Consider the following 27,040-nt stretch of genomic DNA (forward strand, 5'->3'; position numbering starts at 1 on the left):
CATCTGAATGTATAATGTGGGCCAGGTGCCATACTACCAATGGGGGATACAAAACTGATTCAGCCATCCACTTCCACTGGGGTTGTTCACATTCCTCTGGGATGCTGATCATTCAGTTGATAGACTTAAACAATACTGGAATCAGTTAAATTTCAGCAATATGGAAAAAAAAGAATATAATATAAAGCCAGATGGCTCAGACAGGATAAGAATAATTCAGCTCTTTTTTTCTACTCAATTTAAGCCTTCAGTGAGGTAATTCTTCACTGCAATGACGTCCAGAGACACATAGTCAGAGAGAAAATACTTCTAATTCCAGTCTTTAAAAGAAACAAAAGAATGATGAAATAATCTTAGTTTCCCAAATTCCAATCATCTGCACACCACTTTTAAGATTTCTGCCTGTATCTGTGTACCAGTTAATATAGTCCTTAAATCAATTTCTACTTACTGTTTTAAAATATTTTAAAGGAAACTCTATTGCTTGTAATTAAACCTAATAACCCATAAATAGAAAGTAACCATGCAAATATATACAGATAAACAAAGTTAATAAATTTTATCTAGATAGCATTTCTGAACCTGAAGCCTATCTACTCTTTGTAGCAAAGGGAGATTAGCAACTCTCTGGCAGGTGTTAAAGATCTGCTAGTTCCACACTAATTTTTCTCCTGGAAATAATCAGAAGGATGGAAAGAGAATATGAAAGGAAGTTATTTTCTCATTATGTGATTTAGTGCTATTTAATACTGTGCTTGTGTCTCACCAGACAGTGTCTTGCAAACCAGTGGTATGTGTTCCACACACTTGAGAGCATACAGTGAGTCAGGGCAATACACATATATCACGGGTGGAAAGAACTCTTGGAAGCAGCTTCCAAGTCAGCATCTGATATTTTTATTTAGTCACTCATCAACTAGTATACATTAAACATCCCCCTTGTGTCAGTGATTGTAGTAAGAGGTAGAGATTCAATAGTAAGACTCTTACTTCAAGAAGAAAGTAAATTAGGTAAAAATAAGGAAGATAACTAATAAGCAAACTGCATTATATAATAAAGGACACAATAGATGCCAAGTACTAGACTCAGAGAGAGGTAATTTTCAAGTCTCAAGAGGCCATCCATTCTTTCAGGATTTCTAGAAGGCTTATTGTGCATTACAGGGTGTCAATGATTTCTCACTTCTTTTGGTGAACGGTAGCTGAGAAATGAGTATCATATACGAAATGGAAACTGGGAGGTACTTGAAGAATAGGACACAGAGCAAAGTGTGCTGTGATGTGGAAAGAATAAAGTAAGCATTGGAAAGAACATTAGAAATTGTTCTAATTTCTTCCTTTATAAGAAATAGAAGCAGAGGATTTCCTAGAGGTAGAGGCTAACCTGAGATTTAAAGTCGACATCCTGAAATCCAGTCTAATATTCTTTGTACTACATGACATATGTAAGAAAGGAATCTTCAGAGGTAAGGATATTTACATTTGTTCCAAACAGATGACTGGAGCATTCCCAGTAAGAACCAAGTAAACAAAACAAATGGTCGGAGAAGTGGAGATTATTGTGTAGTAGACAACACAATGATTACATTTTAAGAAAGGCTGAAAGGTGGGGGCATTTACAGACAACTGTAACATATTATGCCATCCAAAATAAACTTGTTATGAGCCATATTAAAACATTTTTCTTGAGAAACACATGGTAAAATTAGCTTGGAAAACTGAATGGCTTACTGTGGTTATCAAAACATTTTAAAGCTGTTCAGTGCAAAGGATTTCCTTCAGACAGCTACTGTTCTATCCTGCATGAGAAATTTATATTTTCTCTCCTATGCTCTTTGGCATCACTACACTGAGGAAGCTTGGGAGGAGGAGGCCAGGGAAGCCTGTAATCATTTCTGGCTATGCTTGTCTTTGTGGATAGATAATTAATTTTATTGTCTCTCTCTTCCTAATATTTATCATATACCCTTGAAAAAGTAGGTGGTTTTCAAACAAAGTATAAGGGAATCTACTTTTTCTCCAATTTATAAGGTTCATAACCACTGGAGCACATTGGTTAAGGAGGAAAGCCAAGAACACTGTTTTCTCACTCACACATAGACTACCATCATGTGTGCCCTCAGGTATGGGACTCAGGAATTGAGGACAGTAGTTTTTGTAAAATAAGCATATTGCTGAATTCTCTTACATAGAATTCTTGGATAACTCTGGACCTGGATTATTATTTCAGCTGTACTGCCTTTGTATTCCTTCCTGTTCTTAGCTAGAAAATAGTTTTACATTCATTCTAAACTTATTTTTGACTCAGAATTAATTTTTCCATAACCAGTGGCACATTTTATTAAAGCATGTCCTTCAAATTCAGTTGTATTAAAGATTTTCTTAGAGAATCCTAGAGATACTGTCCTGAAAATGAAAAATATTTATCATCTTGCTACTGAAATTCTTGAAATTAAGTCACTTAAGTGACTGACCCAGCTTGCAATTACATGCCAAACCAAACGTTTTGATCCTCCCATGGGAATAAAAACTAATAAAATATAACATACCTGTGAAGCTTTAGAGTGACAGTTCCATAAACAGTAGCAAAACCGAGAAGACGGACCCATCTTAGGAGAACACAGCGAAATGCGCTTGGCTCAAAGTACAAAATAACAACCTGTGGGAATGAGAAGAGAGAAAAAGACCTTCAAGATGAACTGACAACCCACAGATTAAAGTCTGTATTTCATAAGCTGATGTTCAATACATAGGAATTTTGACACAAACACACATCCATCTGAATAGAACTTTGAACTAAATAATGTGAATTTATTCATTGTTAGAGTCTCCCTTTTGCTGTCAAATCAAATATAAATTCTTTAATTTTAACTTTCAATAGGTTCTACCGATTGTCTCTAAGTCTTTATTTAGTATGTCCAAACTTCGCTCTGTTTTCTTCCCTACATGGGCCAGCCAAGCTAGCTTCCATTGCCATTCTCCACTGGAGCCTGGCTTATTCCCAACCCCATACATCTCACAATACTTTCCCCGGGTCTGAAATGGCCCGGAGAGGATTATCGTGTACCACATCCCCCAATCAATCTACTGCACCCTATTATCACTTCATTTAGTACTTGGTTCAATGACCTCACACACTCCTCACTTCTCACTCCAGAACTTTTATTCAACAAATATTAATTAAGGATTTACCATGAGCCAGGCACTATACTAGATGCTATGGACACAAAGGCCAATAAGAAAGGGTAGAGAGAACATAAACAAGAAATTGCATTAAAGTAGCTTAGGTGCTGTGATAAACGTCTGTGCAGGGTCAGTGGGATGCAAAGGAACAAGTGGCCAGTTTCAGGGGGATGGTCAAAAGGGACGTACAAGGAATCATATGGACTACCTTTCATTTGCTACTGTGTGATTTTGAGCAAGCTGAACTATTTTTATGATTTTGTTGTTCAGTAGATATCTCCATAAATGTCTAAATGATCCTATTTTGCATTTTTTAATTTCTGGATTATCTTTTTTCTTAGAGAGATTTCTGCAACCTTTTCCAAATCTGTTTTTTGTACATCACAATATAAAAATGAAGTCAATCAGTTATCAGTGTAGCTTTCCCATTGTTATTTGACACATTTTGAGTGACATAATTCAACTATATTTTAACACTGCATAGTGATAAACAGTATTTTTAAGTGCCCTACCATTTATATAGACTGTTAACTTCTTGCTTCACCAAAATGAAACAGGAGGCTTCCCAAATTACTGTCTTCTTCACTTACATTTTCATATATTTCACTATTTTATTGTTGGATTTAATTAGTAATACACCAACAGATACCCACTCATCAGCATGACTTGGGGGCTACTTTCTGGAGGATAGATTTCTGTATGATTAACTTAATATGGCTTCATAGAATGTACCCTTTTATATATATGGAAGACATATCATTCTCTTCATGCTATCATGTGTTAAACGTTTTCTGCAATCCCTTTCTAATGGTTACTTTTATAAGTGTATAAACCACATTACAATAACTGTGTTGTGACTGGCTAAAGACAAATAACAATTTTGTGGCACATATTGACCCTAGCCTCAAGTTTTCAAAGAGATATAAAATAGCTCAATTCCACATTGATTGATTGCTTAAGATGTATAAGACACTGAGTTTAGAACAAAAAACTAAGATCTGCAATTGCCATGGAGGAATGTAGAGTCTAAAGAAAAGAATAAATCTGTACTCAGATCATTTCAATATGACAGAGGTGTTTTGACTGAGGGATATGCACAGAGAAGAGAGCCTACCTCAGTGAGGAAACTTCCTGGAGGAGAAAGAACCTGATGAGTCTTAAAGGACATGTGGGAATTCTCCAGTTGAAGAAAAGGAAAGGGCTGTTTGCATGAAGAAGTACAAAGGCACGAAAGCCTGAGATGGCACTATGATTGTGGGGACATACAAGCACTCTTTCATCTGCTGACTCACCAAGTGTGGAGTAGAGAATGGGAAGAGAGTGGCTGGGTCTGAAGGCATGCCAAGTCCCTGAGGGGCTATGCCATAACAAGGAACTGAGATTTCATCCTAAAGCTAATCAGGAACCACTGGGAAGTTTTATGCAGTAGAGTAACACAGTTGAATTTATGTTTTGGAAAATTCATCTTGGTAACTGTGTAGAAGATGGATGGAATTGAAGTAAAAGGTGTAAAATAAATCCATAGCTGAGAGAAACCAGAGGGACCTGGAGGCTCAGAGGACGAAGACACCACAGTGGGCCTCGAGGCTCAGCACCTCGGTAGGAGGAGAGCAGAGAACCTCTATTCAGAGGAATGGTCTTATTTAAGGCACAGGATAGAAGTATAACAACAGCTTATTTACCAGAAACAGACTCTTTTGAATTTGCCTTCAGAACATAGACTCTTGAATCTGGTTGGTTCTGGAAAGGACCTTGGAGCTTATCATATATGCAGCAGCTTTACTTTAAAAATGAAAAGCAGAGAACAGAAAATGTACAGAGAGGCATGAGTTGTTATCATCATTAAAATAAGAGCTAAGTTTATATAACATCTCATGTTAAAGGCTGCTCTAAGCCTTACACATATTATCTAATTTAATCTGCATATAACAACTCCATGAGGTGGTTACTATTATTACTCATATATTACAGATGAGGAAAATGAGGTACTTAAAGATTAAATAATTTTCCTAAGATTGCACAGCTTGTAAGTAGAAGAGGTAGGATTTGATTCCTGGTAGTATTACTTTAGTGCTCTCAAGTCTATATTTAATGCCATCTAAGCCACATAGCTAATGATTTATCTGGGATGAATATTCAGATTTCTAGTTCAGTGCACATTACAACAGGTGGTAGGATAAAAACTTAACTATTAAAGGATAGAAACATTTTTGTATGAACTTAGAGTTGACTGTACAGCCATGATATAAAGGGTTAGATCAGTAGAGAAAAGCCATAGCCCTATACATGTAGGAGTTGATGTGTCATCTAAAGAGATGGATCCTCAATTATGTCAGAAGACCTCTCCCACAGAAAGCACAACTGAGTAGGAATGCCCTACATAGCCAGGGAGTTGAGACTGCCTTTGTTGGTCTTAACTCTGAAAGTAATAAGGATTTAAAGGCATCTCACAGATGACAGAGTAGAAGATGGTGTTCACCATGTGGACATTGGCCAAGTATTAGGAAGTAAGGGACCAGACAAGGCTGAGATTGGGGTCTATTTATGGGTCACAGGACTAAAGCAGTACATTTCTTGGAGTTAATGAGGATCCAAGCAAGTTAAGTTGGGGTCTCTATATATTTAGAAAAAGGCAGAAGTACTTGGTTGACCATTCTGTCACACCAGTGCACTTATTCTGTCATTCATGTATCCATTTAGTCAACAAATATTTGAGTTTATGTGATAGGCATTGTGCTAGGCAAAGGACAATATGTTAGTAAATAAAAAGTGTAGTCTCTGAACTCATGGAGTTGAAATCAAATGGAGAGACCCATAAATAAGTAAACAAGACAGTATTAATTATAAGTTATTATAAATGTGACTGAAGAAGCAAACAACATGTACAGATAGAAAGTAACAGTTAGGGTGTTACTGAGGCAGGTGTTAACATAACTGTAGATAAAGTGGTCAGAAGGCCTCCCTGAAGAAGTGGCACTTAAGGCAGGACAGGGAGTCGGTCTGTAGTCCCGTGACAAGCAATGGACAATAATTCTAGGTGGAGAACACAGCATGTCTGTGCAATTTGGTATGTTCTGAGGAACTGGGAAGGAATGGAAATACCCACACACTCTCCTCCTAAACTAACACAGTAGAGACTTTGCTGGAGGAGGGGGGCTAAGCCCCTTTGCCCATGCTAACTGCATGGGCACTGATTCCACTTCCAGTTTTCTCTACCCTTAATGATCTAAAATCTGTTACAAGGGCAGAAAGCCATATAGATACTTAGATATCTGTGACAAAGGTTGAGATTTTTTATTAATGCTCAATAGGGCTGAATTACATTTTGATGTCATATATATTCCTAGATTTTTCTATGGCTATGAAATTATACTCATGCTTCAGACCAAATTATTTTAAACTTACTGTTCCTTACTGCCGTTTTGATAGCACTGCCTACAGCTGAAAAATAGAAAAGGTGGCTGGGAACTTTCTCTGAATTTTTTGGGTAAGTCTATGGTACGAACTGCAAGCCCTTATTATAAAGGTACCAGCCAACTTACTACCTGTGTTTATCATTTTTGCCACACCACTGTCTTCAGAAAGGAATGTTATAAATACTATGGCTCCTTTGATTGTGAAGGGCACAAGGAGGTGAAAGTGTTCGAAAAAAGATGCAAGTGTAACTCAAAGCCTTCCCTTGCTTGAGATTTACTTACAGTTTGTTTCCTTGGCAGCTTACAGACCATGTACTTGGGAGTTACCACCTCTTGGCCTCTCAGCCTCTTTGTTTGCACACTGTAGTTTTTGTAAGCTAGTCTGCCAATGCTAGAAACCTGACAACTGGGTATTACTGCCGAGCAAGGGCAAGGAAAACAACCTGGCTTATTTTTAGCACTTGGAGGACTACCAAACTGCAAAGTAGTCGCATTTTGACCCTCAGTCACAATGCCAGTATCAGGGTGTGGGGTAAATGGAAATTTTCACCCAGAACTTCCTGCCTGGCCTTAATACATTTACATACCAATGGGTGTTTACCATAGCAGAGCCTCTGGTTGCTCAGGGACAAGGGGTAGAAAGAAAACCATCATTCTCTCCTCCCTTCTATTCCTGGTACTTATTTGGTCTGGCCCATGGAGTTCCTGCCAGAAGGGGCAGGCAGGAGGCCAGAGCATGCACCACAGCTGGAGGGGATGGGTGTAGCCAGGCCTAGCTAGTGAACTTGAGCAAGCTGTGAGCAATAAAAACTCTCCCAATTTACGCTTACCCTTGTTCTCCTTTGGTTTCATCAGATTTAGGGAGAACTTTTCCCAGCTGGGAACACCCTTCCTCCTTCCCCCTCATCACACCCCACCCTGCCCCCAGCTACTTAGGGCAACTCCTGTAAGTGTGGTTAAAATGAGAGCATCACTCAGAGCTTTGCTTGGATCCACACTCTCCTTGTTCACCTTATATAGGATAGTGAGGCATGGTAGGTACTCAGTACACGGTCGCATTCTCCCTGCTTAGGGTTCTGGGGAGAGTAGTTTATTGTGGAAACACCCTCGCTGTGCAGTTACCTTTGAAAATCATGACTGTTCTTAAAGTTATATAAGCCCATGTCTGTCTTAGGGGAGGCTTAAAATAATTTTAGACTCAGGCATTCCTTCTTTGGGACTAGCTGGAGGCTACACTGTCACATTGCAAGAGCAGTGATCATAGTCAGTAATCTTCTAGGGCAAAAGGTGTGTGATACAGAATTGCCCTGGGGAGATTCAGCAGATTAGTTTTGTAAATCCCTGATGAGGGTGCAGGAAGAACAATTGCTAGCAGCTGCTGGAAGTGGAAAGTGTCTGGTGAGCAGTGCCAGATGAGATGGAAGGAAACAGGCCTGGTCTCAGAGTTTGAATCTGGACTTTGCTCTTCAGTAACTATGCAAGTTGGGCAGCTTCTCTTACATTTGGTCCTATTTTCTCAATACTAAAATGGAAACTGTGGTTTTCCCCAGTCTATTTCACAGGATATTAGGAGAATTTATGAGGCAGTGGCAGGCACCCTTAACCAACCTGATCTCCTGCAGGGCTAAATCTGACCTCCTCAGGCTACTTGAATGTGGGATTTCCACGCCTCTCTGAGGGCACTTGGCTGGACCTGCATTCTCAAGGCTGCTGTATGAGGGTGACAATCCAGTCCCTAGCCGTTTTCAGACTGTTTTCCTTCAGGCTCTGTATATTCATTCAACAAGTATTTCTTACCTGCCTCCTATATCTGCCAGGCAGAGTTATGTGCTGAATTAATTGCTGGGGATACACTGACAAGGAAAACATGACTCTGCCCTAATGCTAACTGGTTAATTTAGTAAGGGAGAGACAATAAATACATAAACACATAAATAAATATGTAATTTCAAATTATCAGGAAGGAAGAAAAAAAACTAGTTTCAGTGATAGAAAATAATGGGAGGAGACGTTTTTGGTAAGATGGTCAGGAAAGGTCCCTTGGAAGCAGTGGCATTTAGGCTGAGACCTGGAAAATAAGCAGTAAGGAAGCTCTGTGCCCCTCTGGTGGGATCTTGCAGCACAGTTTACCTGCCGAAGTCCTCAGCTGGCTGGAGCTAATCTCCCCTCTCCCCCTAGCCAGTCTCTTCCCAAGGCAGCCCTTGACTTTCTCTCTTCTGAGCCAGGGCCACAACATGGGAGATTTCTCCTGCTTGGTTTGCCACAGGTATGTCTGTGTCCCCACCCTTCTCTCTGCCTCTTTCTGGTTTCCACCTTCTACCAGCAGTTATTTCCATAAAGCATCCATCTATTTATATGCATGACAGACTGAAACCATTGCATGCTGTATCACCTAAAGTCTTAAAGCATGCCTTGCTTCAATGTGAATGTGGTCTGATGTCAGACACAGCTGGAGACCTCCAAGGAAACTGTTTTCAGGGGAATAAAATGTCCAAATGGTTCCTGAATTAATTTGATCTCACACAGCAACCTAATTTTTTCTTCCATTCTTCTACCTCACAGCAGTTTAATTTATATGCCAATAAACTGCTACGTGCAATAACTTTGCAATTGTAAGCCCGGCTCATTTATCAGTCACCTTACAGTGTGTATACCTCTCTAAGATTTAAATGCATGCAGCTGCCTCAATATAAGCCCAAGCAATTCTATGTGTCAGCAAAGGAAACATGAAGAGAAAATCTACCAGCATTTTAATTCCAGGCAAGTAAACGAAAACTTGATCATTTAGTTAACATTGATCATCTCAAAATAAATCACCATGTAAAGGTTATTATATGTGTCGCATTCTAGAGTAATTTAATAAGGGTCCTATCTGACTTTCTTTCAGGATTTAAAAGTGATAGGAATCCAATCTATGTTTTCATTTCTTCTTTCTGCCAAATGACATGGAGTGATCCAATGTTTTGAAAAAGTCAAAGTAGACCATCAAATTAAAAGCAAGTATCATTCTAAAATCCAATGAAGGTCTTACACCAGAGCTTCCTTCCATATTTATCTGCAGTACGTAGAGAATGTTTTTATCAAATATAGGTTTTCAAAGAAATCTCTAGCTCTCAGCAAACCAAATTCAATTAAAGTAATGATTACCACAGACCACAACCTCAGTCATCACCAGGGTAAAAGGCAAAAATCCAAAAACACATTTCTCTCTCTTATCTTCCTTTGAGATGGCACTTATCATCCAGAGGTTCATATGGCACTGAAAAGAAAATTTATAAATGTCTGACCTTCTGAGAAAAATGGATTCATTCTGTCTTAAAAAAAAAAAATCTGGTTAATTGTATGCTAAAATCAAATCAAGTAAAGGCAATCAAACTGCTGGACTCAAAGGCTTCCCATGAACTGGGAATAAAATCCAAACTCCTTGCACCACTGAGGCCCTAGGGAATTTGGCCTCTCTGAGCCCTTCCCCTGAGGACCATGCTCCAGGCACTCAAGGCTTCTTTTTGCTCTTCAACTATGTCTAAGCTGAGCCCTGCCTCAGTGCTGACGTTTCTGCCTGGAATGCTGTTGTGGCAGCTGTTCACTAAAATGGCTCCTTCTCTCCATCTGCATCCCACCTTCTGTCCACCTTGTCAGAGTGGTCTTCTGTGGAGAAAATGAAAGTTCCTATGGCCAGGATCCTTATCTCATCCTACAATATCTGATGAGGTAATTGGCTTATTGCTAGGCTAATGCTTCCACACCTATAGGCAATAAGCTATTATTGACTGAGTCACTGTATAAAGAACTATGTCCAGTGCTCTGGGTAAAGGCAGAGACAGAGGTAGATTACAGACCTGCAGACATGATTCTAATGCTTGACCCAACCCAAGAGAATAAAGCCATGTATAAACCCTTTTACCCCAAGGACGTTCCATTGTCATTTCTTGGTCTCATTGAATCCATAGTGAATTTCCCCAGGGCTGAAACCCTCAGGCAAGACACCTTCTAAGGGCTGGAGATAGGATTAAAGATGGTGGAATAGGAAGGCAAGATGGAAACCTCCTCCCAAAAACACATAAAAGAGGAAAATACAGCAAATGCAACTAGACCTGAAAACAACCTGAAGACTGAAGAACAGAGCCCCTACACCTAAGGAAGAAGAGAGGACTACACAGAAAAGGGTGAGGCAGCAAAGCCGAGATTGAGGGGGACCCAAGCCCTCCCCCAACACAAGCCTACAGGTGGGAGAAAGAGGAATGGGGCACAAAGGGGTTAGGAGCCTAGCAGCACTGCACACCTGACCCTAGAGATCTGGTCCAGGAGCATGAGCCCACATTACACTGGGTTCTGGTAATTATCAGGGCTGCACAACAGGGGCAGGCAGAACACCCTGAGAGGCTGAGACTCCAGCCAGTGTGGAGGGTAGGCATGCTCCACCAGTCCTGAGACCCAAAGCAGAGGTGGCAATTTGAAAGACTTGCCAGCAGTGGGAGGGGCATCAGAGGGGATGAAGGTTCGATAGAACTCTCTCCTCAGGAGAAAGGGCAATGGAAGATATCTTCCCAGCCCTTCTTCAACCCAACAGATTGGCAACTCTTAGGAGCCCCAGATGTTCCATCCCCCTGTTGGCAATGCAGCTGGATGCACCTCCCTATATATGCTGCCAACAGAAAACCCACTTGGCCCAGTGGCAGCATCAGACTTTGCTGCCTGGCAGGCAGAGGGAGACCCTCCCAGAAAGCATAGCAGATACATCTAAACAAAGAGAGAAACACAAAATCCCTGATGAAATGAACAGTCAGAGGAATTTGATCCAAAGAATACTATAAGACAGAACCCCAGAAAGAGGGCTAAATGAAACAGAGATCATCAATCTTATTGATAAAGATTCCAAAATAAAATTCATAAACATGCTTATGGATTTACAGAAAAGTATTAACAGTCTCAGGGAGGACTTCATCAGGGAGATAGAAAATCTGAAAAAGAGCCACTCAGAGCTAAATATGTAAAACAAATACTACAGTATCTGAAATGAAACATACAATGAAGGGATTTAATAGTAGATTAGACCCTGTGGAGGATATGGTAAATGAAACAGAAATTAGAGAACAGGAAAACAAAGAAGCTGAGGAAAAGAGAGAAAAAAGGATCTCTAGGAATGAAAGAATAAGATAGCCATGTGACCAATCCAAACAAGACTATAATAGAGTCTTGCATAACAGAGTCTTTCATAACAGAAATACCAGAAGAGAAAGACAAATAATTGTTGATAGCCAAGATATGGAAGCAACCTAAGTGTCCATCAGTTGATGAATGGATAAAGAAGATGTGGTACATATACACAATGGAATATTATTCAGCCATAAGAAAGAAACAAATCCTACCATTTGCAACAACATGGATGGAGCTGGAGGACATTATGCTCAGTGAAATAAGCCAGGTGGAGAAAGACAAATTCCAAATGATTTCCCTCATTTGTGGAGTATAACAATGAAGCAAAACTGAAGGAACAAAATAGCAGCAGACTCGGAGACTCCAAGAAGGAACTAGTGGTTACCAAAGGGGAGGGATGTGGTAGGGTGGGTAGGGAGGGAGGAAGAAAGGGATTGAGGGGTATTATGTTTAGTACACATGGTGTGGAGGATCACGGGGAAAACTGTAGCACAGAGAAGGCAAACAGTGAATCTGTGGCATCTTACTACACTGATGGACAGTGACTGCATTGGGGTATGGGTGGGGACTTGATAATAAGGGTAAATGTAGTAACCACATTGTTTTTTCATGTGAAACCTTCATAAGAGTGTATATCTATAATATCTTAATAAAAAATTAAAAATAAAAAAAAGAAATAATTGTTTAAAACTTCCCCAGTCTGGAGAAGGAAACAAGACACTCAAGTCATGGAAGCACAGAGATCCCCTAACAAAAGGAACCCCAAGAAGACAACACCAAGACACATAATAATTAAAATGGTAAAGATCAAGGATAAGGAGAGAGTGTTGAAAGCAGCCAGAGAAAAAAGATTATTTATAAAAGAAATCCAATCAGGCTGTCAGCAGACTTCTCAACAGAAACTCTACAGGCCCAAAAGGAGTGGGATGATATATTTAATGTACTGAAACAGTAGGACCTCCAACCAACAATCCTATACCTGGTAAGATTATCATTTAAGTTTGAAGCAGGTATTAAGTAATTTCCAGATAAACAAAAGTTGAAGGAATTTGCCACCAATAAGCCAGTCTTACTTGATATATTAAAGGGAATTCTGTAGATGGAAATGAACCTAAGGCTAAATAAGTTTCACCAGTGAAAATAAACCTCCAGTAAAGGTAGTAGACCAACTGATTATCAAACAAGTATGAAATTAAAACAAAAGAAGCAAAATCAACTATATACAAAATTAGTCATGGGATACACAAAAAGTACAGATTATTACATCTAATACAAAAAAATGTGGAGAAGAAGAATAAGGAAAAGAAAGTACTTTCAGATTGTGTTTGAAATAGAGTAATCAGCAATTTAATATAGACTTATTACATAGTAAAGAAGATATCCTTGAACCTCTGGTGAGCACAAAACTAAAGCCTATAATTATACACAGACATAAAAATACATAAATTTGTAAAATATAGAGAAATCCAATCACAACACTAAAGAAAACCATCAAAAACAAGAGAAGAATATTAAGAGAGGAAGAGAGGAACAGAGAGGAGATATAAAAACAGTGAGAAAGCAATTAATAAAATGGCAATAAGTACATATCTATCAATAATCACCTTAAGTGTAAATGGACTGAATATACCAATCAAAAGACACAGAGTGGCAGAATGGATAAGGAAACAAGACCCATCTATATGCTGCCTAAAGAGACTCCTTTCAAACCCAAAGACATATGTACACTAAAAGTGAAGGGATGGAAAAAGAAAGATAGTACATGTAAATAACTGGAAGAAAAAATCAGTATATATCAGACAAAATTGATTTCAAAACAAAGAAAGTAACAAGAGACAAACATTCCATTGCATAAAGATAAAGGAATCAGTCCAACTAGAGGATATAACTATTATAAATATCTATGCACTCAACATAGGAGCACCTAAATATGTAAAACAAATACCAACAGAATTAAAGGAGAAAAAGATTGAACCACATTCAGTTTAGGAGACTTTAACACACCACTCACATCAATAGACACATCAACCAGATAGAAAATAAATAAGGAAACAGAGGCACTGAACAATGCATTAGATCACATGGACTTAACAGATATCTATAGAACACTCCATCCAAAAGCATCAGGATACGTATTTTTCTCAAGTGTACATGGAATGTTTTCCAGAATAAGTCACAAACTAGGCCACAAGAAGAACCTCAATAAATTAAAAAAGGCTGAAATTGTACCAAGCAGCTTCTCAGACTACAATGGTATGAAACCTGAAATAAATTACACAAAGAAAGCAAAAAGACTTACAAACACATGGAGGCTAAACAATATGCTTCTCAATAATCAATGTATCAGTGAACAAATTAAAACAGAAATCAAGCAATACATGGAGACAAATGAAAACAAAAATACAACAGCCCAAAATCTGTGGGACGTGGCAAAGGCAGTTCTAAGAAGAAAGTCTATAGCAATATAGGCTTACCTCAAGAAACAAGAACAATCCCAAATAAACAGTCTACAATCACATTAATGAAACTAGAAAAAGAAGAACAAATGAGGCTCAAAATCAGCAGAAAGAGGGACATAATAAACATCATAGCAGAAATAAATAAAATAGAGAAGAACAAAACAATAGAAAAAAAATCAATGTAATCAGGATCTGGTTCTTTGAGTAAATAAATAAAATAGATAAACCCCTAGCCAGACTTATCAAGAAAGAAAGTGTACTTGCATAAACTGAATCATAAATGAAGAAGAAATAATCACAACAGATACTGCAGAAATACAAAGAATGATTAGAGAATAGTGTGAAAATTATATGCCAATAAATCAGAGAACTTAGAAGAAATGGACAACTTCCTAGAAAAATTCAGCCTTCCAAGACTGACCCAGGAAGAAAAAGAAAATCTAAACAGACCAATTACCAGTAATGAAATTGAATTGGTAATAAAAAAAACTCCCCAAAAGCAAAACTCCATATCCAGATGGCTTCACAGCCAAATTCTAAAAATCATTTAAAGAAGAGCTAGTACCAATCCTTCTTAAAGCATTCCAAAAAGTAGAAGAGCCTCAAATACTTCCAAACTCATTCTATGAGGCCAGCATCACTCTAATACCAAACCAGGCAAAAACACCACAAAAAAAGAAAATTGCAGACCAATATCTCTGATGAACACAGATGCAAAAATACTCAACAAAATATTAGCAAACCAAATACAAAACTGTATCAAGATCATCCATCATGACCAAGTGGGATTTATACTGGGGATGCAAGGATGGTACAATATTAGACAATCCATCAACATCATCTACCACATCAACAAAAAGAAGGACAAAATCACATGATCAACTCAATAGATGCTGAATAAGCATTTGACAAATTCAACATTCTTTTATGATAAAAAGTCTCAACAAAATGGGTATAGAGGGTACATACCTCAACATAATAAAGCCATATATGACAAACCCACAGTCAACATTGTACTTAATAGTGAAAAGCTGAAAGCTTTTCCTCTAAGATTGGGAACAAGAAAAAGATGCCTACTCTCACCACTTTTATTCAATATAGCACTGGAGGTCTTAGCCGTGGCAATCAGACAACACAAAGAAATAAAAGGCACCTAAACTGGTAAGGAATAAGTTAAACTCTCACTATTTGCAGATGACATGATATTATACATAGAAAACCATAAAAAATTCACTAAAATACTACTAAAACTAATAACTGAATCCAGCAAAGTTGCAAGATACAAAATTAATACACAGAAATCTGTGGCATTCCTCTATACTAACAACAAACTAGCAGAAAGAGAAATCAGGAAAACAACTCCATTTACAATTGCATCGAAAAGAATAAAATGGCTAGGAATAAACCTAACCAAGGAGATGAAAGACCTGTACTCTGAAAACTACAAGACACTCATGAGAGAAATTAAAGAAGACACCAATAAATGGAAATACAACCCGTGCTCATGGATAGGAAGAATTAATATTGTCAAAATGGCCACTTAGCCCAAAGCAATCTACAGATTCAGTGCAATCCCTATCAAAACACCAACTCTTGTGATGTATATCTGATAGTAAAAACAATAATAATAATTTTTAAAAAAAAGACATTTTCTAAGGCTGCCTCTCCTGGTTTGTATTCTCCACAGCATCCATCATTATCTGAAATTCTTACTTGTTTATTGGCTACCTTTATATTATGTCTCCTCTACTAATCTCTAAGTTTCTTGAGAGCAGGGGTCTTGTCTCTCCTTAGCTGCTCTTAACTAGTTTAGACCACAGGAAAAACACAAAGGCAAGGAACACATAAGGCATGATCTTCAGAGGACAGAAAGTGTCAGCCTAGGCTCTTGAGTGCTTGTGAGTCATGGAACAAAGACATCCCAGGGTGGCATAAGCACAAGCTCTTCTGACTGGTGACACCTTCCTTAGAAGACTTTGCAAAATAGATTTGGAGCCTTTGGGTATGAAACCATGGATTCCATTGTATTTCAGGGAAGGTAAATTGTCCTGTCCCTGAATACATAATGAATTTCTCCCAGACTTTTGAAATTGTAATTTATCACTTGTAACACAAAATTCCTTCAAAATTTTATGAACATTAGAAAAGTTTTGAGAAAAGATGAAGAAATGAAATATATCTACTTTTATCAGTTTGTTGCTGAGTCAATCTTCAGACTAAAATGAAAATAATTTCACAAAATTCAGATGCATCTATGTTTGTGACTTTTCTGATTTCTGAGAACTCAACTCTATATTCTTCCAAGTCTAAAATATCTTAGTCACCCTGAAGGCTTCCTTAGGCCCAGAAAAAAATCATCTCCAGGCTCTTGTAGGCTGCCAGGGGTTGTAAAGCTCTCAAGGAAATGATTCACTGCTCTCCAGTCTCAACGTCCGGGAAGTAATGCCTTTGACACAAATCTGACAGTTCTGCAATCTGGTACCTGATGACATTTCAACATTTTATAAGCAGAGGCTGTTCTAAAGCAAGGCAACCCTGTTTACCTCTCACACAGTACCGAATTCAAAAACGGTTTGCTGCCCAGGTGACAGCTCGTGGGAGGGTTATTAGTCACATATAATATCTGCTTCTTCTGCCAAACTACAACCTAAAATTTAGACACAGAAAGCCCAGGTTTACAAATATTAGTCAGACAGTTGGGCACAAGCTAGCTCTAATATTATGTAAGCATATACGGCTTTACTTTCAACACATTACAGTAGTGATTCTTAACTTTGGGTGCACTTTCTAAAAGCTCCACCTCACACCAATTACATGAATCATCTCTTTGGGTGGGGTTTAATATACATAATTCTTAAAAGTCCCAGGTGCCTCCAATCTGTGACCCAGTTTGAGAACCACTGAATTATAGAAAGATCTGTAGCTTAATAGCACCAAAGGTGCCTTGTCAACTTCCTTTAAAGCTTTCCATATGATGAATGATTGCATTTATACACTGCACGCACACACACACACACACACACACACACACACACAGGCAAACTGAATCTAAGCTAAAAGAAGTTGAGATGTGGTTGCTCTGGGCAGGGAAGGTTGTAATTGGAAGGGAAACTGAGGGTTGTCTGGGGGGCTGAAAGCATCCTGGGTTATTTTGGTTACACAGGTGTGTTCAGTTTGTGAAAATTAATCAAACCAAACATTTATGATATATATATATATAAAACACGACAGATGAAAGTAAAAACAAAACCAGTCACTCCTCTTTCTCTCCTTACACTTCCTTCTCATTCTCCAAATTGATATTATAAAATGTTTCCAAAATGCTAAAATGGTCCAAGATTAAAACAGCTACACTTAAATATTGAAACCAGCAATGTTAAAGTATTTTAACAAGGTTTAGGGTTATTGTTAACATTAAAATAGATATTTCTTGATGACATATTTAAGAGGAAATGGAAAGGTCTCTTTCAGCATTATTTATTGTTCAACAAAAAAATAGAAGCTCTTTTTTTTTCTTTTTTTAAAACATAGTATTCATAAAAATATAAATCTATATTTGCCTTCTTCTTTTAGATTCTAAACTCTGTGATGGGAGGGACCATTTCTCCCTACTTCACCATTTTATTTACCTTGCTTAGCACACAGCACATAGTTTTTGCTTAATAAATATTTGTGAAGGGATGAAAGAATGAAAAAAACAGATTAATGAATGCCTGAAACAGAAGCTCTCTCTCCTTAAGGGTCCTATTTTTTGAATATTTTATTCATGTATATTTTTTTCTAATCTGTGTACAAGCTGATACTAAAATATCTCTTTGATGGTATCACCTCTTCTTTCAAAAGGTTAAACCTTCCCTAATATCACACTACAAATTCTAAGTTGTTTCCCTGTTAATAGGTACTCTGTTCTTATTCCTCATACCTATCATCCCCTACTCTCACCTCGTGATCAAATGCATGCATAAATGCTGGTTTCATAAAGTTAATCATAGCCTTTAAATACCAATATGCATTTTTAAATCCTCAGGAGGGCATATACACTAAGAATGCAATGTTTCTCAGGTCTATTTAAACATAGAACACTATTCAAAGGATATTTCCTGGGATGATTGTTTAATAGAACTCAATTTGGGAAACATCAGCTTCCATTATTTAATCAAAATTCCTTAGCCTGATATTCAAGAATTGTGGAGTGCCGGAAATGAGATCACCGGGTGTGAGATCAGCCAGAAGTGACAACAATGAAAGTGACATCATTGTGGGCAGCTCACAGGAAGTGAGCCTGTGTATATTAGCGGTGCTCTGAAATAAAACCATCACTGTTCCACCACCAGCAGTCAGTGAACCTCCTGATCCCAACTCAGGTTTCTGTGTTTTCTTAATCTCCCCACCCATCCCTTTCAGATTTAGCTGGATTGCGAAGCTGGTCTCCACAAAAGACCTTAAGGATCTGGCCTTATCCTCCATTTCTGGTTTTATTTTTCAATTCTACACATCAAACATGCTTAGAGTGCAGCCTCTTAACTCATTCCATCTTCCTTAACTGAGATTCTTTTCCTTACCTCCTTTGCTTATCTCCACTCCAAGCTCAGATTTTAGCTTTTCTGATCTCTCCAGTCTGCAGAATTCTTTCTCTGAAGCTCCTGCTGTTACTGTCTGTATTGGAAATGGATGAAATACTGCCAATTGATGAAACAACTATTTCTTACTGATAGTAATGTTACCCAACTGTAAAAATGTTTGTGCACAATTTCCCCCAAGATTGTATGGTCTGTGAGGACCACTCTGCTTTCTTTTTATTCTTTCTCCCCCATACGGTCTGGCACAGTGTCTTTAGCCCAGGGACTATTGAACATGGGTTAGTAATTGTTTCTAAGGTGTCCCCACCAGCCTCCTTTGGAAAATAATCCTTATGGTACCCAAAATGATAATGAGCCTAGCTCATTCAACTGTTTAAGTTCTTTCCTTCCTCTCAAATGCCTCCTAATTCTTCCAAGCATTCTTTCCCAGCTAATTGGAGAGGCACCAATGATTTCAACTAACTTGAACATTCCCCAGAGTCCTTTGCTTTTAACCTTGTTCAATACCTTGCTTGCCTGTAGAAGTAAAATTAAGTCAGCTTAATTTGTTCTGGTAAGATCTGACAGCAATGCATGTATAGTTAAATGCCTGCTGTACAGTTGTAAGGAGAACCACAGTCATGTCTGCAAAGTGTCTCTTCATTTCTCATGGTCCAAGATGGTGGCATTGTAAAAGGTGCCTTAGTTTAGTTTAGTGATGTTCAGAAGTAACTGGGGTTTATATGGATGTAGGACAGTCAAGTCCTCCCAGAGTCTACCTGACTAACCTGAAATCACAGCAGGACAGGAAGGCTGGAGCCTATTAATCAGAATACTCAAGTGATTGAGGGAGAGACGTGTAGTAAAGAAAATGTTGATAATATAATAAAGTCGTAGATTATATTTAAGTCAGTAGTTCTCAACGGGGAGTGACTTTTCCCCCTAAATGACATTTGGCAATAACTGGTGTGACATTTGTCACACCTGGGGCTGGGATGTCTTGGCATCTAGTAGGGTGAGGCCAGGGTTGTCACTGAATGTCCCACAATGCACAGGACGACACCCACAACAGGTAACTGTGCTGAGGTTGAGAAGTCCTGCTCTGAGGTAAATGATGGAAGCTAATGAAGCATGCAAAATTCTTCAGCTGAAGGAGAGAAGAAAATAGGCTATCAATTAATTTAAATGCTTATTAGTAATTTTATAATGCACGTTAATTTCAGGGAATAATTTCAGAGACTCTCCATGGTTTTCCATAATAAATAGAGATAAAAGCTGCAGAAACGCTTAAAAGGAAATAGACTTATTTAACATACAAATCATTATTTGGCAATCTCTCCTTACTGTTAAATGACATAATATTTAAAAAAATTTAGGCCATCATAAAAGAATGATAGCATAAATAATCTCAAGAACAGAAAAAGTGGTAGAGTTAGTCATAAAAACTTGTCTGCTAAGTTAATAAATAAACCCCACTAAACTGAATTTGTTCCTCATGTACCTATGTATCTACAAAAAGTATTTGTAGAAATCTTTAAATGGTGAGATGATTTCCTTCCCTTTGCTTATTTATGCTTTCTAAATTTCCTATGGTGAATCAACTCCCACCATTCACCCGTGGCTCCAGGCAACCACTGCTTTCCATTATTGTAAATTATATTTGTCCTTCCTACGGTTTCATATAAATGGAATCATACAATATATACTATATTCTTTTGAGTGGCAATATGCTCATGGTGAACAGGTTGTTTTCTGTGTTTGGCTATTATGAATAAATTCATACACACAATTATGAATTAACACAATTCATTCTAAAATAAAACTTATTTTAAAATAATAAATTAGTTTTAAAGTATTTACATTTTTAAGTATAAAAGAGTTCATATTCTTTAACCCATTCATAGAGTAATAGACTTTACAGAAGCAATTAAATATTCAGTTAAGTAGTCACAAGCAAAGTACTTCACTGTGGAGTGGTTTAAAATATTTGCAAACTTGAAAAAATTAAGAAGAACTAAAGGTCCAGGAATTGCTAAATAACTTTTAATATGATAGTAAAATTATATAGGGGACTACTATGCCACTAGTATAATTATATTGGTGAATACTTAATGATATAGGTAAATGAGATAAACATTATCTGCAGTAGGATTCCAGTTTTTCCACTCAGACAAAAGTAGTGCGAACCAAAATACATGACTATGTTAGAAGAGTTCTCTGCGTGATGGGCTATAGGTGATCTCTATTGTTTTAATATAGATTTACACTTAAATTTCTAAATGAAGAATGATGAGACTTTATGATTAGAAAAAACATGAAAAATTAAAAGCCATTGAGATATTGGTGAACAAATATTTGAATTAAAATTAATCCTAATAGAGATAACTCAAAGTGAGTTACCTTTGAATATTGATTTATGCTAAACAAATATTGTTTAGCAAACCATTTCACATACCAAAGATTCCTCCCCTTACCCCAGGGCATCCTGGTAGTTTTTAGTCCTGGCTTCCCTCTCCCTCAAATTAATATCCGTGCTATCAAGGACCCCAAAGGCAGAGGTCAGCCCTCCTCGCCAGCATGCACCACTTTAGCAAGTTGATTTTGGATGAACCTATTTAAACTCTAAAACGTTCTAGAAGATAAATGAAATAAGTTTGCCTCTGTGTTAGTTTAAAAATGATTTAAATATTAAAGGCAGTCATTTAGAATTGATTTAAACATCATAGGCAGCTAGGTACAAACTTCTAAGGAAAAATATTTAGCACAACATGTAACTACAAAATCCCCTCATACACTTTCTTGTAAATAAAGAAGAAAGCTCTCAAAGGTCATCTGTATTATCAAGTCTGACTGAACAATCTAAATCTGACCAAACTAGACATTTAAATAAGCACAAAATAAACATTCTTATAGCTTTAAGATTCAAATTCTAAGTTAAATTAAGGATGTTCAAGTTGCTAGTCTAAATGGTTAACACTGAATAATTTCCAATACATATACAAAAATCAGTAAGGTCACTAAGAAACCTGGCTGCCCTGCATCAGACACAATTGAAAAATCTACCCAGACCTATTCTTTCACTCCGTGTTATCCGCCTAACAAATCTAGTGAGTTTCCTAAGTCAGTAATGCGCTATCTGCTCTGTCTCCAGATGTTTTCCTCAAAAGTTTTTTTAAAAAGTCCCTAACCAAACCAACCTTCAGAGTGAATCAGTCAGTGAACTCTTTAAAAAATAATTCTTCCAGAAAACACCCTAAGACTATCTTCTTCTAAGAGTGACATTTACAAAGAGCAGCATGGGGCTTATCTGAGTAGTGCAGAGATAAACTTGGCGAGAAGAGAATGGCATTGGGTTATATAAAAGGAAGAGACTTTGAGTGAGTAATGCCGAAGTCAGACCAGAGAGAACAAAGGCAGAGCACAGGGCTCTCACTGCCACTGTGTTTAAGTAGGCCCCATACTAGGTGACCTCTCAAAGTCTAGCTCTTGAGTGGTGCCTGAACAAAAGCATCTGTGATTCAACAAAAAACACACTCCAAACTCTCTTTGTGTGAAAAAGCTATATGTCAAAAAATAAATAAAAAAATCTACTAGGATATACGGTCTTCTCTTAAGTTGCAAATCTGTACATAAAGGTTCTTGTAGTCATTGTGATTTCACTCTTTGTAAATGCTAATTTTTACTCAAATCTGATAAACCATTTTCAAATATTAAAAAAAACAGAAAGGGAAATTCAGGAAAACAAGTCTTTTAAGCACAAATTTACTGTATTAGATAATTAATATAATTAAAATCAAAGAAAAGTTCAGTTTTCATTAACTGGATAGGCGGAATTATCTGTCATTTGTTGCAAGGCCAGTAAAATAAGCTTATTATGGTGAATGTTTTCATTTTCCAACTTTCATGGGAATTGTCTTTGCTTATTGCTCTAGGCTCTTCTTGCATGTGGACAGTTGGACCACTGAATGTTCAAAGAGCTTTGGTCATATGCAGGTAAAGCACAGTCAAAAGTCTGTAATGTTTTGGACTAGCATGTAAGGAGAGAGTTTAGAATCCAAAGATGAAACCTAAGACTAATGGATGAAAAATGAATGGCCTAGGAAGAAAGTGATGTAACTCTTTTTTGTTACAACACCCTCACAGTAGACAATGCATAACGCATCTTAACAGTCATATGTCCTAAACTGCATGTGGCAGAATAAAAAAAAAAATGCCACTGAAGAAGCTAGAGATGATGGAGAAAAATATAGTTTTCTGTAGAAAAGATTCCCCATCCTCTTTTCTGTTTCAATAGTGTCTTTGATTCATAGAGGTTCTAATTGTAATGACAAATATAGGAAACCACATAAATGTCCGACAATTGGAGGTGTGATAAATGCGTTTTTGTCTATCCACATAATGGTAAGTTAAATAGTTATTAAATAGACTGCTTTTCAGTGATATGAAGAACACATACCTATTGACAAAGACAAGAAAATAATGAAATTGTCAACAAGTTATCCTTAGAGTAGAATTTTGGGTAATTTTTATTATCTTTGTACTTATCTTCAATTCATAACTTTTCAAGAAATAAACATTTTAATAATAAAAAACATTAAATATTACATTTAAAAGTTAGAGAATAAATACTCATACTTCTAGGGATATCCCAGGTGTGTTACAATGAGTGATACATGATAATTTATCTCAAATTTTGAGAAATATTTATCTGTTTGCACATAGTTATTAGGACAATGTTCAAAGATGCTCAGCTGCAGAAACAAATAAACTCTGGAATCCCACTGACACAAACAAAGTTTATCTCTTACTCTCACAAAGTTCATGGTGCCTGAGGCAGTTCTCCATCTTGCAGCTACCTCATGTAGGAGATGTGTCCTCCACAATTGCCACAGCAAGGGGGTGGTCCAAGATGGCAGCAAAAGACCTCAAACTCACCTACTCCCACAGACACATCAAGTCTATGACTATGTATGGAATAATTCCCATTGTAAAAGAACTGAACATTGGCTGAACAGCTTTCTCCACAACAAGGGATAAAAGGACCGTATCAAGACTGCTGGGAGAGGCAGAGACACAGTCTAACCAAAGACCTTACCCCAGCCCAGTAACACACAATAGGGAGGGATCCTTGTGGGCCCAGATCCTCTCCTTGAGGTGTCAGGGGTTTGTGCCCTAAATTGGGCACCTCGACCCTTATGACCTGCACCAGACAGACAAGGCCCCAAAAATAGCTGGCTTTGGAAACCAATGGGGTTTACGTCCAGAGGACTTGGGGGCTGTGGGGATATGAGATACTCCTTTCGAGGGCCTTGTGCCCAGACTCACTTATCTCAGATAAGAGCAAAAAGGCAGCAGTTTGAAAGGTGACTGTAAGGCTGAGAGCACTGACAGGAGGAGCAAGCACGTCGGACCCTGATGACGTGTCAAAGTCCCCGGCTGCTGCCCCCTCCCAACCTGATAGTCAGCCAATCCTTGCACCGCTGTAAATCTAAGCTCTGCCTCCCCCTACCTTTTTTAAAAACTCGCTGCGTGTCTGCTTACGCACGCGAATTCCCCAGCCTCTATTTCTGTAGACTGAGGAAATCTCGCCCGGGTGTTTGCGTTCAAATAAATTACCTGGCCCTTTGTTGCCTCTCTTCGCCTGCTTATTTAGGCTAGAATTTATCTTACAGTGACTAGATTATAAATGAAGGTGATTCAATTACTAATCTGAAAGCAACTGCTAGAGGGGCAGGGATTAGTTGGAATTTTCCTTGGGGGTGGAGGTGCTGTTGAGTGCCCTTTTTTGCAGGCTCCCTCTACCTCACTATCTCAGGCACTGATGCAACACTTCTAAAGCCTTGGGTGCGGCCTGCCCCCAGCACTCACCCCAGGCTTGTCCAGCCAGTGGGTAAGCACAGTCCACACAGGAGACACCTCTTGATTGCCTGGCTCCTGGACCTGACTGTAACAATCTCAGAGATAGTTCTAGGCAGGATGTCATACCCAGAGCACTACACAGACAGAAGAATAAAACACACACACCCAGTCTGCACATGAAAAGGGCCCATTTAGTTGTCCTGGAGCTTCAACCTGAAGTCAGGTGTGAGATTTGCCACACATCTAAAGGCTAATGAGGTACCCTCAGGGCATGTAGGCAGGGAGACACCATCTCTGTGCCCTCCCTTGGCCTCAGCACAGCTTGCTGGTACCTCCCAGAAAGAAGCTTATACACTTACTTGTATGAAGCCCTGATTTTTGCAACTATCACCCAGGAGAAGCTCCATGAGGTCTGGAGGTCAGCAGGGTCTATGACTGTAAACCCATTATTTATATTTGCATACTTTAAAAGCTGCTGCCTGAGGATCTGGCTTCCAATCAACCTGAATCTAGGTGCTGAGATCACTCCATTTGAAATACTGACAGGTTCCTTAAACAACTGGGACCTATAAGAAATAAATCAGGCTACTTAGACAATCACAAAGGTTCCAGAGGTAGCCAAGAGTCAGACAAGGTTGAACAGTAAGGCTGATCTCCTACATAAGGACACTCCTTCAAGACTAGGAGATGTAGCCATTTCACCTTACATATACAAACAAACACAGAAAGTCAAGCAAAATGAGGAAACAGAGGACAATATTCCAAAAGAAAAAACAAGACAAAATTTCAGAAAAATACCTTAATGAAATGGAGATAAGTAATCTGCCTAATAAAGAGTTCAAGGTAATGGTTTTAAGGATGCCCTCCAAATTCAGGAGAAGAATGAATGAACACAGAAACTTCAACAAAGAGATAGAAAGCATAAGAAAGTACCAGAAGCCACAGAGATAAAGAATACAATAACTGAACTGAAAAATACACTAGAGGGGTTCCACAGCAGACTAGATGAAGCAGAAGAAAGGATAGGTAAACTGGAAGACAAGGCAGTGGAAAGCACGCAACTAGAGCAACAAAAACAAAAGAATTTGAAGAAACAGGTAGACAGATTAAGAGATCTATAGGATATCAATCAGAATAGCATTTGCATTATGGGGGCTCCAGGAGAAGAAAGAGAGAGAAGAAAGGCCAGGAAACTTACTTAAAATAATGGCTGAAAACTTCCCTAATCAGGGGATAGCCCTAGTACTGGTAAAATTTCCATGGTTTTAAATCTGAAATTCCCTTAAACAAACTTCTTTAGCAACTCTTCCCTTTTGAGATATCTCTAATTTCTAGATAGGCAGACATTTCAGTATGTATTTGTCTTGTTTTATTTTAGAAACATCACTTGGAAGAAAAATGTGGTTTCATTACTTTCCCTTATAACCAAGATATCAGGCACAACAAAAGTTTCAATCCCCTTTTCTTCTCTGACTTCAGAGAAATTCTGAGTGTTTGGTTTTACATCAAAATTAGCAACTTATAGTAATATTATCTTTCTTAAAAACAACAACAACCCAAAACTCATAGTAAAGGGAATGAGGCTTAGAGTAAAAACAGTTCCCCCCTCCCCCCACCACCTTTAGCACACTATACTTAGTGTGCCCACACTATAGCTTAAAATAACTTCCAAAGATTTTGGGGCCACTAAAATTAGTGCACCGTTAAAGGAACTGAACTATCACCAGGAAAACCCATATAAGAAAACCCATCTCAGGTGAGTTTCTCTTTACTAGTTATCTAATGGTCCCATAAATTAAATAAGGATTTTCTTTCCTGCCTGAATCACATCTATTGCATAACTGCTGCCTTTCCAAGCAAGTGAAAGACAGAAGAAAGAAAAGCTAAATAAAGATTACAATGAACAATGACAGGCAGTTTTCCCCTAGGTGTGAGTTGCATAAACACTACCAGCAACCTTGGTTCTTTCCCCAAGTCATAGCTAGGCAGAGGCAAAGACTGGACTTCTTTTGCTTTACTATTTTTAATTTTTATAAAGATAATATATATGCATTGAAGAAATGCAGAAAATACCAATCAGCAACTGGAAGAAAATAAAAGCCACATGCATGGCAGTGATGAGATCTCACAATGTGTATAATTCCCAACTGGACATCTAGTCATGGAGATAGAAGACTATTTCCCAGCATCCTTTGAATCAAAGATTGACCATGTAATTAAATTCTGACTATGAGGTTAAATGGAAGAGAAAAATAGTATTCTCCCACCTTCGTACTTCCTGTCTGCCTGCTTCCAAGGGTAATGTGTAGTAGTTCGAAGGGATAGAGGAAATGGGTCACCCAGGATCTCTTGAACTAAAATACAATTTTGTTTTGGACTATTCACTTCCACATTTCTTCTTGGGGGT

General features: G+C 38.1%; 1 protein-coding gene and 1 long non-coding RNA gene across 2 annotated transcripts in view; one reads left to right on the forward strand and one right to left on the reverse strand.

Annotated features, from left to right (window-relative positions):
• The window catches only part of GPR158 (G protein-coupled receptor 158), a 375,355-nt gene that overhangs the window by 58,372 nt on the left and 289,943 nt on the right, over window positions 1-27,040 (reverse strand). The window contains exon 6 of the mRNA XM_037006036.2: window positions 2,550-2,659. Coding sequence (XP_036861931.2) covers window positions 2,550-2,659 — 110 coding nt within the window. The remainder of the gene's footprint in view (window positions 1-2,549; window positions 2,660-27,040) is intronic.
• The window catches only part of LOC140847783 (uncharacterized), a 158,385-nt gene that overhangs the window by 934 nt on the left and 130,411 nt on the right, over window positions 1-27,040 (forward strand). The window lies entirely within an intron of this gene.

The sequence above is a fragment of the Manis javanica genome, chromosome 2 (genome assembly GCF_040802235.1).
Source record: "Manis javanica isolate MJ-LG chromosome 2, MJ_LKY, whole genome shotgun sequence".
Classification (NCBI taxonomy): Eukaryota; Metazoa; Chordata; class Mammalia; order Pholidota; family Manidae; genus Manis; species Manis javanica.